Raw genomic sequence first — 16,126 nt, 5'->3', positions numbered from 1 at the left:
TCAGAATCATGCAGTCCAGTGGCTTTGTTGTTGTTGTTTAGTCACCTTAGTTGTTTCGGCTCTCTGTGACCCCATGAAATAGTGCATGCCTTGGAAACTCTCACTTTCTTCTCAAAGCTTCTCCTTCCCCATGGAATTCAAGGGGACTTTTCACCTAACTTAGGGCCTATAGGAAGGGCAAGGACAGATGTTGTTGGAGTCCAGCACTCAGCTGTCCCAGCTGCCATGGACAAAGGTCAAGGATTGTGGGAGTTGTGGTTCAAGGGCATGGGGGGCATACAAGACAAGCCCCCATCCCTGGCCTACAAGATTGCTCGCCTTGTTGCTTGCTTTCCCTGCTTTGCCCGGTCTGGCCACTGCAACGTTAATACAGCTGGTTCCCCAGTGTTTAAATACCAAAAAGAGAGGCACCAACCCTCAGTCCTCCTTGGAAGTTCCAATCTATCCTTCTCTCTAAGTCCCAGATGTGCGGTGGAAGGAGTTAGGATTAGCCATCTTGAGGGAGAAAAATCCCTCTGTCTGCACATTTCAAGACACAGCTCTCTAATGTTTCTGAAGGTGTCTGGGCTCAGTCTTGCATGTCTCAAAGCTGCATGTAGTGGTTTTGCATTTTGGAAGCACTTCACTAGCACTAACCCAGTTGTTGGCACCTGTCTGTCTCAATAGACTATGCTGTGTGTCTCCAGAGGTGGAGTTAAACTGCTGCATTACCAGCAGCCAAGTGACCTCTCTGGGGCACAAGCAGAGTGTATGGAGGTGTGTGTGTGTGTATATATATATATATATATATATATATATATATATATCCATCCATTACACTGTGTCACATTCATTGGATACAGTGGTACCTCGGGTTAAGTACTTAATTGGTTCCAGAGGTTCATTCTTAACCTGAAACTGTTCTTAACCTGAAGCACCACTTTAGCTAATGGGGCCTCCTTCTGCTGCTCCCGCACCACCAGAGCACGATTTCTGTTCTCATCCTGAAGCAAAGTTCTTAACATGAAGCACTATTTCTGGGTTAGCGGAGTCTGTAACCTGAAGCGTATGTAACCTGAAGCGTATGTAACCTGAGGTACCACTCTATAACCGTACATTCAATTGCTGACTTCCCTTCCCCCCTTCCATGGTTCCATTTATTTGTCCATTAAAACTGCATATTTTAATTTCTCCATATATTCATATTTCTCCCTTCCCCTTATATCTTCTATACTTTTGAACTGCTGAATTTACACTAACCCTGCTGACGCTTTACCTATTTAATGTAAGTCTTCAGATATTCTCCACTTCTGTGTATCTGAAGAAGTGTGCATGCACACGAAAGCTCATACCAAGAACTAACTTAGTTGGTCTTTAAGGTGCTACTGGAAGGATTTTTTTTTGTTTTGACTATGGCAGACCAACACAGCTACCTATCTGTAACTGAAAAGGTTTCTGATCTTTTTATGGAAGTTTTCTTGAACATTTTTTCCCCCATTTCATTATATATTATATATCATCTCCCAGAAATGCTTCACATATTTACATGTCCACCACAGTGTGTATGGAGGTCCTAGGCTGCCCAGGCAACTAGACCTCCCTTCTCAGCCTCTCTGTTGTGGCCCAAAGGAAAGCACAGCAATACATTTGACATCAGCTTGGCTGCAGGAGTTGCTGGAAGAAGGAGCAGAAGGTGCCATCTAACCATCTTAGGGACTCCACTCTGAATTCGTGGAGGATTTAGGAAGAATGGCAGATGAAGGTGATGGATTACATGGAACTGGCGGAAATGACTGGCAGAATCCGAGACCAGGGAGAAGAGTCGGTAGAAGAAGGTTGGAAGAAATTTAAAGACTATCTACAGAAACATTGTAAAATTAAGGAATGTTAGAAAGATGCTGGAATGAAGTTATGTGGTTTTAGCAGTAATGTTACAAAGGAGTATGTAAAAATGGATTGTTGACAGGTGAGAATGTAAAGTTACAATATATTAAGATAAATTATCAAGATAAAAACAAAGATGGAAAGGATTTGCTGAATTAACTAATTGAACTAGAACACAAAAAAGGGAGGTGTGAGGAGGTCAAGGAAACAAGCAAATGAAAGATAAGATATGGAAAGATTGACTTGTTTTCTGTATTTTGTATTTTCTGTTTTCTTTTTCTTTATTTTTGTAATTTCTTCAAATTTCAATAATTTTTTTTTTTAATGAATTTGTGTAGGATTTGTTCCATAGTCTTACCTTCTCCCAAAGATATGCCGCAAGGCAGTGGAGGTCTAGGATCAGCGTGTTCCTTCTCCTAGGTGGGCTCCCTTCCCAGGTTGACGAGCCCCATCTGCCCCTCACTTCCCTCTGCAGCACATGCAGAAACCACCTTCTTGACTCTTGGACCCACTATTGGTCCCATCTGCTCAATCCGCCAGAGCCTGTCTTTGCATGCAGGGAAAGTCCCTAACTCACCAGCTACCCTCACCTGGTTTAGCCAACTGGTGGAAGCCATTTCCTGGGGTGTAGCTGCTGTTGCATGCTGATGGCTTCTAGGAGCCACTTCTAGGAGGGCTGAATGCAGGGTGAGGACCAAAGGTGGACAAACTGCCCCAGAAAGAGCACAACATGTCTACCACCAGAGATATACTGCCGCTCCCCTAACACCCCTAAACCACTAAACTAAACCACTGAGCCTCTTGGGTTTGCTGATCAGAAGGTCGGCGATTTGAATCCCTGCGACGAGGTGAGCTCCCGTTGCTCTGTCCCAGCTCCTGCCAACCTAACAGTTCAAAAACACGCCAGTGCAAGTAAATAGGTACCGCTGTGGCGGGAAGGTAAATGGTGTCTCCATGTGCTCTTGCTCTCGTCACAGTCCTCCGTGTGCCAGTAGCGGTTTAGTCATGCTGGCCACATGATCTGGAAAACTCTTTGTGGACAAACTGGCCTGTAAGCAAGATGAGCGCTGCAACCCCATCGTTGCCTTTGACTGGACTTAACCATCCAGTGGTCCTTTACCTTTAGCTTTACATTCTCCACTAGTCCAGTAATCCCTATTATTCATGCTTTTTTGTAGTTTGGATTTGGATTTGATATCCCGCTTTATCACTACCCTAAGGAGTCTCAAAGCGGCTAACATTCTCCTTTCCCTTCCTTCCCCACAACAAACACTCTGTGAGGTGAGTGGGGCTGAGAGACTTCAAAGAAGTGTGACTGGCCCAAGGTCACCCAGCAGCTGCATGTGGAGGAGCGGAGACGCGAACCCAGTTCCCCAGATTAGGAGTCTACCGCTCTTAACCACTACACCACACTAAACTGCTTTGAGGGTTTCCCCCTCTACAATCAAACAGCATATAACTTTTAGGAAATAAGCAATAAAGTAAGTAAATAAAGCAGGCCAGTGCTGTTAGGATGTCCATATTGCACATGGGAGGCTGAAAGACAGCAGCTTGCTTAGCCTCCTGAGTTTGCAGCTGGAGGAAGGCTGGCCATTGCACTTTACCAGCTCATATATGTATACAGAGCATGGATTGCCTTTGTACCTTCTTCCTTCTGCCTCCTATGCCATGGAGAGCCAGTGTGCTGTAGTGGTTAAGAGCAGTAGTCTCGTAATCTGGTGAACCGGGTTCACGTCTCTGCTCCTCCACATGCAGCTGCTGGGTGACCTTGGGCCAGTCACACTTCTCTGAAGTCTCTCAGCCCCACTCACCTCACAGAGTGTTTGTTGTGGGGGAGGAAGGGAAAAAGAGATTGTTAGCCGCTTTGAGACTCCTTAGGGTAGTGATAAAGCAGGATATCAAATCCAAACTCTTCTCTTCTTCTCCCACCCAGCCCCCATTTGTCAGTCTGGCATGTTCTTCAGGCTCATTCACACATTCAAATTCAGTTGACTTGATGGCTGTAAGTGTGAATGAGTCACTGCAGAACACCACCATTTTCAATATTATGCAATGACTTAGGCCTCATCTTGTACTTCCATTCATTCTTTGTTATCCATAGGACGTTCAGATCACGGCCTGGGCATAGCCAGGATTTTTGTTGGTGGAGGCAGAACTTTGTTTTAGGGGAGGCAGAACCGACGTGATTGGTCAGTTAGTTAAATATTTCTATAGGTTTACTTGATGGGGGGGACGGCTGCCCCCCCCCCGGCTACGCCCATGTTCCTCAGTCTGGATTTTTATCATGCCTCTGAAGAGGAGAGGGTATGAGAGAATCTAGATAGTGAGAGAGGAAAGTGCGGAAAGACAGTGATTTGGAGGAGACTGTCACATGGGCAGTAGAGAATTAATGGAGAGGCAGGAGGCTCACTGTCCACATTAAATGTCAGTGAACTCTAGCTCACTCACTGTCATTCAAGTTATCATACATTGCAGATGTGTGAACTGCTGTTCATCAGTGGTGAACTTTGGGCTCTCAAATTTCAGCAGCATCCTATGCAATGCTAAAATTTGGTGCCACCTACCTCTCACGCTCCATTCTACATCATTGTTGTGGTGCCTCCTACAGTGCTGGTCGTCCAATGCAGCTGAACCAGTCATGCTACCCTAAAACCACCTCTACTTTGGGACCGTGCAATATCTATGGGCTGATTCACACACATGTCCATCACTTTGTGATGGCAGATGAAGAAGAGTTTGGATTTGATATCCCGCTTTATCACTACCCGAAGGAGTCTCAAAGCAGCTAACATTCTCCTTTCCCTTCCTCCCCCACAACAAACACTCTGTGAGGTGAGTGAGGCTGAGAGACTTCAGAGAAGTGTGACTGGCCCAAGGTCACCCAGTAGCTGCATTTGGAGGAGCAGGGAAGCGAACCTGGTTCACCAGATTATGAGACGACCGCTCTTAATCACTATACCACAGTGGCTGTCATATATCATAGGTTACCCTCATGGTCCCTTCCAACTCTACATTCTATGATCCTATGTGGCGACTTTCATATGTGAATGATTCAGCAGAGATCAAGTGCCAGGCAGGGGTTTATATCCCACCTGATGATGTGGGTGGCACTGTTGTCTAAACAACTGAGCCTCTTGGGCTTGCCAGTCAATACTTTGGCCACCTCATGAGAAGAGAAGACTCCCTGGAAAAGACCCTGATGTTGGGAAAGATGGAGGGCACAAGGAGAAGGGGACGACAGAGGACGAGATGGCTGGACAGTGTTCTCGAAGGTACCAGCATGAGTTTGACCAAACTGTGGGAGGCAGTGGAAGACAGGAGTGCTTGGTGTGCTCTACAACAACAACAACAACTACAACAACAACAATCTCATTTATATGAGGTCTGACTTGAGACAAACTCTCATCTCCTCATTGACACCAATAAGTCTTTCCCTTTTCTGATGTTTCATCTTTGTCAGAGAATATTGTAGAATAATAGCTAATACTCTTGAAGAGAGGCGTGGCTGCTGTTTCTGGTTGTATTTCCAAGAAAAATTATTAGGATGCTATTGTATACTACAAAGAAATGTTCAAATGTTTCTTTGATTGACCTTGCCACACTTGCCATCCTTTGGGAACCACTATCCTATGTCCTTTTAAATGTGTTTTGTGGTAGGAGGGGGTAATTGGTTTATTTTGTTGTTGTTTCTTGACTTTATTACGCATTCGGTGTTTTCCCACCTCCTATTTTCAAGTTGTGAACCACCCTGAGTTCTACAGATGAAGGGTGGCATGTTGTTGTTGTTTAGTCGTGTCCGACTCTTCGTGACCCCCTGGACCAGAGCACACCAGGCACTCCTGTCTTCCACTGCCTCGCAGTTTAGTCAAACTCATGCTGGTAGCTTCGAGAACACTGTCCAACCATCTCGTCCTCTGTCGTCCCCTTCTCCTTGTGCCCTCCATCTTTCCCAACATCAGGGTCTTTTCCAGGGAGTCTTCTCTTCTCATGAGGTGGCCAAAGTCTTGGAGCCTCAGCTTGAGGATCTGTCCTTCCAGTGAGCACTCAGGGCTGATTTCCTTCAGAATGGAGAGGTTGGATCTTCTTGCAGTCCATGGGGCTCTCAAGAGTCTCCTCCAACACTATAATTCAAAAGCATCAATTCTTCGGAGATCAGCCTTCTTTATGGTCCAGCTCTCACTTCCATACATCACTACTGGGAAAACCAGAGCTTGAACTATATGGACCTTTGTTGGCAAGTACAAATTTAATAAATAACGCAAGCTATTTATAGGCCGCTTTCTCTCTCCGCAGCTCAGTGCCAACTATGGAGCGGAGAAACCGGGGAGGATGAGCTAGGACGCCCCAACTCGACCAAAGTCCCTTCTAAAGTTCCCAGCCCAGCAGCCTCGACAGCCCGCGGCGCGCGCGCAGGAACCCGCCTCCCTGATTCCCCAGGGAGAAAAAAAAACCCCGGGACCCTCCCCCTTCGCCCCCAGCCCAACCTTGGTCCCCTCCCTCTCCTGCAGCACCTGGCTCCGGAGCCCCTCGCATTGGCTGCTAGCGCCCATCAATCAGCGTCGGGCGCTGCTGACATCATGCTGCAGTACAGGGGCTGGGCTGGCTGGGCTGGGCAGTGAAGGCAGCGCCAAGCAGCCAGCCGGAGCTGTCCTCGGTCTCCAGCCTGCGCGCCCGGTCCCCCTGCCAAGCGAGTTGCTCCTGGACAGCCGGCGCCTGGAGGTGGGGTGGGAGCAGGCGCCAGGCGACCGCGAAGCCCCCTCTGCCAGCGGCCGGAGCGTGCGTCCCGCTGGGGCGGTCGTCCAAGATGGGCAGGGGGCAGCCCCTGGCCGCGCTCCCCCTGGTCCTGCTCGTCCTCGCCTGCGCCCTCGGCAACAAAGGTGAGCGCGCGAGAGAGGGCGTGGGAGCGGGGAAGCTCCTCGACGGCGGGCCAGCAAGTGCCAGGGCTCCCCAAGGAGGAGGAAGAGGAAGAGGGCAGGCAGGCGGGTAGGTGGGTGGGTGGGTGGTTTGCGCCCTCCTCCCGCGCCTCCCCGATCCTAGCCAGCCATCTGGTCCGACCGGGCGCGCATCTGTTACGCTGGCTCCACTTCCATCCGTCCATCCCTGGGGCTGCGGGGCTGCGTGTGTGTGTGTGTGTGTGTGTGCAGAGACGGAGCTGGGCACCAACTACAGAGGCTCCCCTCGCCGCCCTCTCGGGGCCCAGCCCAGCCAGCCATCGCCCCTTCGCCGCTGCTGGCGCTCCGTCTTCCCACCTGCTCGCTCCCCCTGCAGTTTCAAGTCCTTTCCTGCTGCCCCCACTTGTGCGCCTCTCCTGTTTCTCTGCCACCCACCCACCTCCCTCCTTCCCTTGCCTCTCTGTTGGCACACGCCCAGCCCATGTTTTCCAGCCCGTATCGATTCAAAACGCGATGGGGCTTCTTCTTCAGCTGCCCCCTCTTCTGTGGCTGTTTGCCCATCGCCCCGATGGATGCGCCTCTTCTGCTTCTCTGTTCAGCACCCAAGCCAGCCTCCCCATCTCTCCCCGGGTTGCCTCTTCACAGCCTTAGGTCCTAGTTTGTTCGCCTGTCTGTCGGATTAATTATGGAGAAATCTATAATCTATTTGAGGAGGGTGGGGAGAGAGAGCGGGGGGGGGGAGCTGCAGAGCTGAACGGGGAGCTGCAGAACACGGTGCAACAGCTTCAGCATTCGAGGCACGGACCCTGGAAACACGCAGACACGCATCTGTGTGTGTGAGAAAGAGGGAGAGAGATTGCAAGATCTGTGGTAGTGGGCACCAGCAGCACGAGAGAAAGTCTCCCTGGGGGGTAGAAAGGTGTGCGAAACTCAGGAAAGGGGAAAAGGCAGAACCTAAACATTTGCGGGTGGGATGAAGGAGATTCTTTGCCATCGCCTGCAGCAGAAGGAAGAATGGAGAGTGCGAAGGAGACTTCTGTTTCCACTGCTCTCCTGCCTCAAACCTTGTGCGTGTGTGTGTGTGTGTGTGTGAAAGAGGAAGGTGGGGGGAGCTCTGCAGCAGCATTGGGATTCAGCATGCCTGTTGGTTTTGCAGATCAAGTGGAATAGATATTCTTGCTCTCCCTGATACCCGATTCTGAGCACACGATGCAGCCACTGGTGCCTGGCTTGGCCTCTTCATTGGAATTTCTCAGGGAGGTTCAGAATCCGCCCAAGTCCCCAACTGGAAAAGGAAAAGGGGGGGGGGGAACCTCTTCTGAAGAAATCATCAAGGGCTCTTCAAGTGGCAGACGGGAAAAGTAAAGGCTTTATTCCTCTGCTACCTTGCTTGTTACCCCAGCAACAGGGGTATCTTGCCCAGCAGCAAATTCCTGTTTTCCATTGGTGGGGTGGCAGCAAGGGGCAATATATGGGGACTCAGAATAGGGTGTGAGATTGGAATGTGTGTGTTGCCTTATAGAGTATGCAGCGTTGTGGCAAGTCACACAAGCAAGAAATAGCAGCATACCAGCAAGAAAGGGGAAATAGTAGGTGTTCTGCTGGGTTTTTAAGTATGACAACCTTGAAATCAATTTGGTGAGATGAATATCCTACCTTGCAGACCCCCTGTGGCTTCCTCCCCCATTCTCCCAACCCCCAGTCTGCCCCCCCCCCATTCCTTCCCAGGTTTTGCACATCTATTCTTCCTCAGAGTTGCAGGCTGCTGCTCCACTGGGGGACGATAACAACACCCACCAAAGCTCCGTAGCCCCCAAAGGCAGCTTTTCAAGGCATTTTTTTCAATAGCGCCTTCTGGTATTGAATGCTAGACATGCACGAGAATATAAGTGCAAAAGAACTGCCTTGCTGGATCAAGACCATCCAAGTCCAGCAATGGCGAACAGGATGCCTCTAGAGTCTATTTATTTGGGAGTAGAGCCTAGTCAGCAGCTCCCAAACAGAGCATAGTGATAGCCTCTCTTTCTCTCTCTCTCTCTCTCTCTCTCTCTCTCTCTCTCTCTCTCCCTCTTGTGTGTTTTGCCCTCAGCATCTGGTACTCAAAGGCACACTCAAAGCTACATCACCAGTGATGTGATAGACCTAACCTTATCTTGCTGAATTTGTCCAATGCCATATGCAGGGGCTCCTAGGGGCAGTCCCCTCCATAGTTGTTATTTTTTGAGGAGGCCAGGGCCCCTCAGTGTTCACAGGGTGTCCTTGTGATGTCAACATCACACGCAAATCAGGACATCATGTATGGCCCCCTCAATCAACTTGAGAAGATGGCACCTCTGTCCCAGGCTGTTCAAAAGCTGTCAAACAGGGCTGTCCCAATACATTCTGCTGCCTGAGGCAAAGGACTATATGGCTCTCCCCTCCTTTGGTTCCATGTAACAAAACTGGACAGGCAACTGAATCTTGCTCCGACACTGGTGATGCGGCAGCAGCTTCTGTCATACCTGAGGGCAGCAGGCTGGCTTGCTAGGTCTCTGGCGCGCAGAGATCTGTCGTCCCAACACCTTGCTGGCATCCGCCACACCCCCAGCATCTGCTGCCTGAGGCAGCTGCCTCCCTCTGCCTTATGGTAGGGCCGATCCAGTCATCAAAGCTAATGGCTCTCACCACACCACATCTTGTAATGAATTCTGTAAGGAAGGGTGTTCAAACACACGGCAAATCGTGTTCACTGGAGCTCTCCAGTTCAGGTGTTACTATGACAGAGTGGATTTTCTCCTATCTATTCTTCTCTCCACCCTGCTCAGCACCCCTGGAATTGGCATGGACCCATAGACTGGTTTTCACTTGCAGGCAGTACCCCATGGGAGACCCTCAGGAGATACGGAGCCATCAGTGGACTTCCATCTGGACCACATTCAGGTCCTGGCTCCGTTTGCATGGACTGCGTGCTCCACATGGCATCTGTGTACATGTCTGCACCCCTTTTTGTGACTCTGGTGGTGCATTTTTGAGTGCTGTGGTCATTGCACAAATGGTAGCAGCTGTAGATACAGCGTCTGGCTTGGAGGTCACATAGATATCTCTCTAACGTAAGGATGGCCTTGATGCCTGGCTTGTGGACTGGCCTAAGACATTTTGTTGGAAAATCCAAATGGCATTTTCTTTCTTTCTTTGAATACATTTTATTAGGATTTATAAAGAAAAATGCAAAACTTAGTATCAATTTTTTTTTTGTCCAAAACTAAAATATTGATCTAAATACAAAGAAACACAGGAGAAGAGAGAGAGAAAGAAAAGCAGGAAAAATAGAAAGAGAGAGGAAGAAGAAGAAATAGATGAGATTAAAATAAAGAGAGAGAAATAAAGCTCCGCTAATTAACACCGACTCCACTCTGCCAGGAAGATCACCCTCATAAGTTTCATGCTTTAGTGCAGCAGCAACTCTTCATTTCAGGGAGGTTTTAGCAGGTGAACTTATCACTGGATTGTGTCCAGTGGGTCAGGTGTATCAGCCTCCCACTCTGGAAAAGAGGCAAAATTATTTTTTCTGAATCAGTGTCTCAAAATGGCATCCTTCTGAGACACCCTTGTGGAAGTCCTCAGCAAGCATAAATGAGCTTAGGGTTGACCTGTGACCTTTCGCTGCCTGAGGCGAAGGACAAGATGATGCCCCTCCCATGTCCAAGTACAGAACCCAAGTGGCAGAGCAGCTGAATCTGATTTCAACACTGGCAAGAGAACTGTATTTTCCCACCACACCTTGGGGGCAGTTGGCTAGCTTAGAGATGTGCTGGCTCTCCAGCATCGGCAGCCTGAGGCGGTTGCCGCATTTTGTCTAATGGCAGGGCTGGCCCTGAATAAAAACCCAGAGTATTAGGGTCACCACTAATGCCAGTTTCACACCCTAAGGCTATGAGGTGGTTCACTGCAGGAACTGGGGAAATTCCCTAAAGATAGATGCTTTTGAGACGTTGGGCTTGTCCATACTGGAAACAAACTGTGGACCCCTTCCCTGTGATGTTCCGGACATTCCCACCTTGAAATGCAGGTTTTTCCAACTGGGATTGAAAACCCCCCACATTTAAATAGGGAAAGGTCTGGGCAACACTGGGGTGAGGAGGACATCTTGTAGATGCCCCTACATCAGTGGAGAGACAGGCTGATGCAAATCCACGTTTTGCTCCAGCGTGAATATCTGAATATTCTGAATATCTCCCCAAGGGCTTTAGCGTTGCTCAGTTGTGAATGGACAGAGCCCTGTTGCCTCTGTGAGGGATGAGCTGGGGGTCGCAACTAGGCCATTGTTATCTAATCCCAGAGACCCAATTTTATCAGGGATTGGTTGGTGGGGAGGGAGCGTGTTAATTTATAGCAATTCTCCCTTTCTTTGCATTCTCTCTTCACCCCCACTTTCCTCTTGTTTTCCCTGCCCTGGAGGTTGTGTGATAAAGATTAATTTGCTATTTCTGGGCCTGTGACATTTTTCAGAGCCTCCTGCCGGCTGCTGCCTCAATGTTGAGTCTGGACCGGATCCAGCCAACGGGATTAGCGCTTTGGGCAACAAGGAGGGGCCAAGGGGAATATGGCACATGCCAGGGCAGAGCAAGGGATATTGGGACGGGGTGGGTGATGCATGGAGAAAGCTGAGCTGAGGCTATTTCAAGGGAATGTCTTAAGGCCTCAGACGTGAATGATGTAAACCTGCTTTTCTCCTTGGGGGGTCTTAGGCAGAACCCTTTAGTCCTCATTTCCAATCAAAACAAGCGAAGGGCGACTGCATTTGCTCTCACACACCCTTCCCTCAATGTTACTCTGGCTTTTCCTTCTATCCTGTTGTCTGCTGTTGAAACACAGGAGTTGTAAGCTCGTTGCGGGTGCGGATCTGACGGTCTGCTTATGAAATTATTGGTTGCATGTGAAATGTATCGATGGCACTGCCTAGAATGACGGTGATGATTTGCGCCTGCTAGAGAGTTGTCGAAGGTTCTATTTTTAAGCTTCTTATTGTGTCAAAGCAAACAGATGGGTTTCGGGGTTTTTTTATAGATAGCTTTCTGTCGTTCCGCAATCATTTTCTCTGAATTCAGGGCTAAAATTCCCCAGCTTCCACATCTTCAACCCCATCAAATAAATGTCAAACCACGAGATTTCAGGATACTTTATTATTATTATTATTATGTTACATCGTGAGATGCTTTGAGTAAGGATCTATCTGGGCAGAGTGTTGTTGGTATTGTTGGTTTGTGTGCGTATATAGAAATAAAAGGATTAAACAAACAAAAAACATTGTCTAGCTGCTGAGAAAGGTTGAGGAGCTGCCCGGTCAAATATTGACAAATCATGATCAACTATCTCTAAAGCTTTTGACATTATGACAACAATATAGAACCAACCAGTAGGTTTGAGACTGACATTAATAATCACTTTAACAAAAATTCCAAAAACGGACCCCTGCTTTTGTAAAATGATGTTGTTAATGTAAAAAAAAAATGCTGCGAATTATTTATTTTTATTACATATTTTATTTTACCCTTTGTGCAAGGAGCTCAGGGCAACATGCATAACTCTCCGCCAAGGTTTATTCTCACAACAACCCTGTTAAGTAGGTCAGGCTGAGAGTTCGTGATTGGCTCAGCTTCATCCGAGGGAGCTTCAAGGCCACTCAGCCCCTTCGGCAGTGGCATCTATCAATCTATCTATATCTATCATCTATCTATCTATCATCTATCTATCTATCATCTATCTATCTATCTATCTATCTATCTATCTATCTATCTAATCTATCTATATCTATCTATCTATATCTATCTATCTATCTATATCTATCTATCTATCATCTATCTATCTATCTATCTATCTATCTATCTATCATCTATCTATCTATCTATCTATCTATCTATCTATCTATCTATCATCTATCTCTATCTATCTATCTATCTATCTATCTATCTATCTATCATCATCTATCTATCTAATCTGTCTATATCTGTCTATCATCTATCGCATTTATCTCCCACCATTTCCCTCTAAGGCAGTGGTTCTCAACCTGGGGGTCCCCAGATGTTGTTGGACTACAACTCCCATAATCCCTGAGCTCTGGCCTTGCTAGCTAGGGGTGATGGGAGTTGTAGTTCAACAACATCTGGGGACCCAAGGAGCTCAAAGTGGTCACATAGTTCTCCCCACAACAACCCTGTGAGGTATTTAGGCTGAGAGACAGTGACCGGCTCAAGGTCACCCAATGATCTTCATGGCCAAGTGGGGATTTGAACCCTGGACTCGCACTCTGGCCATTGATGAAATGTGTCCCTGTTGAGGGACATCCGCAGGCATGGCAGGCAGCCATTGGGAGAAGCTGTGCTACGCCTCTCAATTTGCCTCTGACTGCTGCAGGGCGAGGGGACCTTGCTAACACATAGAATCATAGATTCTATGAGTTGGAAGGGACCCTGAGGAACATCTGGTCTAACCCCCTGCAAGGCAGGAATATGCAGCTATCCCCTCGGATTGAGGATCAAGCCTGCAACTTGGCATTACCAGCATCATGCTCCAACCATCTGAGCTATCTGCGCACTTGGCACTATGATAAACTAAAAACAGCAAGGATCCAGACAGTGGCATTCTTAGAAATATTTAACAATATTTGATCAGCCAACTGCTGAACGTGCCGACCTTAATCCCGAGTCCCTAAATCCAATTAAAGCCAGTTATATCTTCATTTGCAATTAATTTGCATCCCGTTGCTTTCAACGGAATGCTCATCCCAATCCCATCCTTGTTTTCTCAGAAGTAAGTCGAACTGTTTCAGTGGAACATATTACGTTTAATATAGATGGGACTGCACTCATAGCCATTAATAACCTAAGCTGATTTTTGTATTTATTTTTGTGTGGGTGAGGTATTGGGTTCCCCTCAAGTATTTTCTCTAATTTTGTGAAAAGTAGAACTGTATCCTGAGGAAAAGGTATAAGGACTTGGAAAATCTTTATTGAAAAAAATCCTGCATTAAGCTAGAAGTGTCCAGGGGACAAATTGCTCGAGATAGCTTCTCTGCCATTTGGTCTCATCTTATTTTATATACAAAAGCTGTGGCTCAGGAACGGAGGGTACTACAGGACTATGTGACTGTCTGAATTTACTACAGTCCAAGGCTATTTTTTATCTTTCTTTTTGAAATAAAAAGTTGCAGTTGTTCTGATTTAGATCGTGGAGCCCTTTGTAATTATAGAGCACACATCCTGGTGTGTTTTATTATTGACTCAGTAAATCATATATCCAGTGCTTTTTTTTCTGCAGGGACGCAGGGATATGCATACCCCTAAACATCCATTTACTGTATTTATCTCCCCCGATTTGAACTATAAAATGGTGATTTCCCTGAGTCAAAATGAGAGTACCCCTAAACATTTTTTTAAAAAACACAGCTTATAGCTGTATCCTATACTTGGCAATTGTGTGACAGCTTGACCTTTTTTTAAAGAAGAAAAACACCCTCCTTTATTTCTTAAACCTGTTTGTTCTTATTAAAATTCAATTAAAAAATTTTGTTGGGAAAATATAATTAAAAGAAAGGTACAAGGAGGATGCAGGGCTGCCGGCAAGGTGTGTGGAAAAACATGAACGTGAACTCGTGCATATACCTGAATGGTTTTATTCCTGCTCACCACCCTTTTTACACTCCCGAATTTCCCCAGCCAACAAGCACAAGCCATGGATCGAGGCTGAATATCAGGGCATCGTCATGGAGAACGACAACACAGTCCTGCTGAACCCCCCACTCTTTGCTCTGGACAAAGATGCTCCGTTGCGCTACGCAGGTATGTGGCTGAGAGGAAGACGTGTGGGAGGAAAAGCAGAACCATGGCATTCTTAGATAATGTTTCTGTGCAGCCTTAGCTGCAGTGAGAGACTTTGTAGTGGTAGCGCTGAGCACACTGCATAAAGGCATCATAACTTGTAAGTCACTAGCATATGTTTGCTTTGAATTTATTTAATTCGATCCACACTGTTTAAATTACAATTGTAGTATTTATTTATTTTTAAGTGGATGTCAGTTATCCTGGTGTTTTTGCATTCACTGGCTGGAGGGTGGAGGCAGATTTATGAGAAATTTTCATTATATTTGTATAGAGCCAAACTGGATGTGACTTTAAGACAAACAGTCACCCTTGCATGGTTTCTTGTTTGTTAAATTAATAGCAGCTGCTGGAGGGCCTGCTCCAGACTGGTATTGCATCTTGGGGAGAGAGGAGACTTAACCCTTTGTCCCCACTTAATAGCCTCATCTGGATTCCACTTCTTTTCCCCACTGGTGGCTCTTAGTTAGTTTACCCAATGCTTACATGCATGCAAGAGCCAGTCATGTGTTTAACACAATGTCTATCTTGACCCTAAAAGATCCAGACTGAGGGCTGGATCCAGACTATGCTCCTCGTGCAGCAATTTATGCTCTCTCGGTGCTTTCAAAGAGCTCGTCTTTTGCGTGCGGAAGGAGTGCCAGAAGGGTAGCAGGAGAATCTTGCATATGGGGCAGCAAGTAGGGTGGTGAAAGGCAAACAAGGACAGGGATTTTGCACCTTTCATAGTTTTATAGGAGAGGGAATTTTTATTCCTGCTTCTGTACTTCTGTGAAAGCGACAAGACCTGTTTAGCGTACAGCCACCCATGTTTGCCAGACCTCAGGATTTGATGCAAGGTTTCAGGGGTTTAGCTTCATCTGCAAAATCTCTTGCAGAATGACCGACTGACTCTGGGCTTTACTGGGCAGGCATTGCTCCTGAAATCTTAAGGTCCACATTCGCACCATGCATTTAAACCAGGCATAGGCAAACTCGGCCCTCCAGATGTTTTGAGACTACAATTTCCATCATCCCTGACCACTGGTCCTGTTAGCTAGGGATGATGGGAGTTGTAGTCCCAAAACATCTGGAGGGCCGGATTTGCCTATGCCTGATTTAAACTTTGAACAGTCGTGACTTCCTCCAAAGAGTGCTGGGAGCTCTTGGTGAGAATTGTTAGCATGACCATACAGTCTTCAGCAGGCTTCCTCAACCTCGGCCCTCCAGGTGGTTTTTGGCCTACAACTCCCATGATCCCTAGCTAGCAGGGCCAGTGGTCAGGGATGATGGGAGCTGTAGTCTCAAAATATCTGGAGGGCCGAAGTTGAGGAAGCTTGGTCTTCAGGGTTGCTGTGAAGAGGGATTGGTTACTAAACCACTTTGAGAATTGTAGCTCAGGGGTTGGGGGAATAAGGGTCTCCCAACATAGAATTGCAGCGTTGGAAGGGACCACAAGGGTTGTTCAACCATTGCTATGGTGTCCTGTCTTCTAGCAGATCAAGTTAACCAGGGGACAGCAAAAACTGCAAAAGT

General features: G+C 47.2%; 1 protein-coding gene and 1 long non-coding RNA gene across 2 annotated transcripts in view; both read left to right on the top strand.

The window, feature by feature from the left end:
- Positions 1 to 16,126, top strand: part of LOC310835334 — a 364,886-nt gene that overhangs the window by 38,613 nt on the left and 310,147 nt on the right. The gene's annotated exons all lie outside the window — the stretch shown is intronic.
- The window catches only part of CLSTN3 (calsyntenin 3), a 35,516-nt gene continuing 25,845 nt past the window's right edge, over positions 6,456 to 16,126 (top strand). The window contains exons 1-2 of the mRNA XM_083718632.1: positions 6,456 to 6,740; positions 14,450 to 14,572. Of these exons, the coding sequence (XP_083574758.1) occupies positions 6,668 to 6,740; positions 14,450 to 14,572 (196 nt within the window). The 5' untranslated portion in view covers positions 6,456 to 6,667. The remainder of the gene's footprint in view (positions 6,741 to 14,449; positions 14,573 to 16,126) is intronic.

Source organism: Podarcis gaigeae (genome assembly GCF_964106915.1).
Source record: "Podarcis gaigeae genome assembly, chromosome: 17".
NCBI lineage: Eukaryota > Metazoa > Chordata > Lepidosauria > Squamata > Lacertidae > Podarcis > Podarcis gaigeae.
The sequence above is the reverse complement of the archived record's forward strand: the minus strand, read 5'-3'. Positions and strand labels throughout refer to the sequence as shown.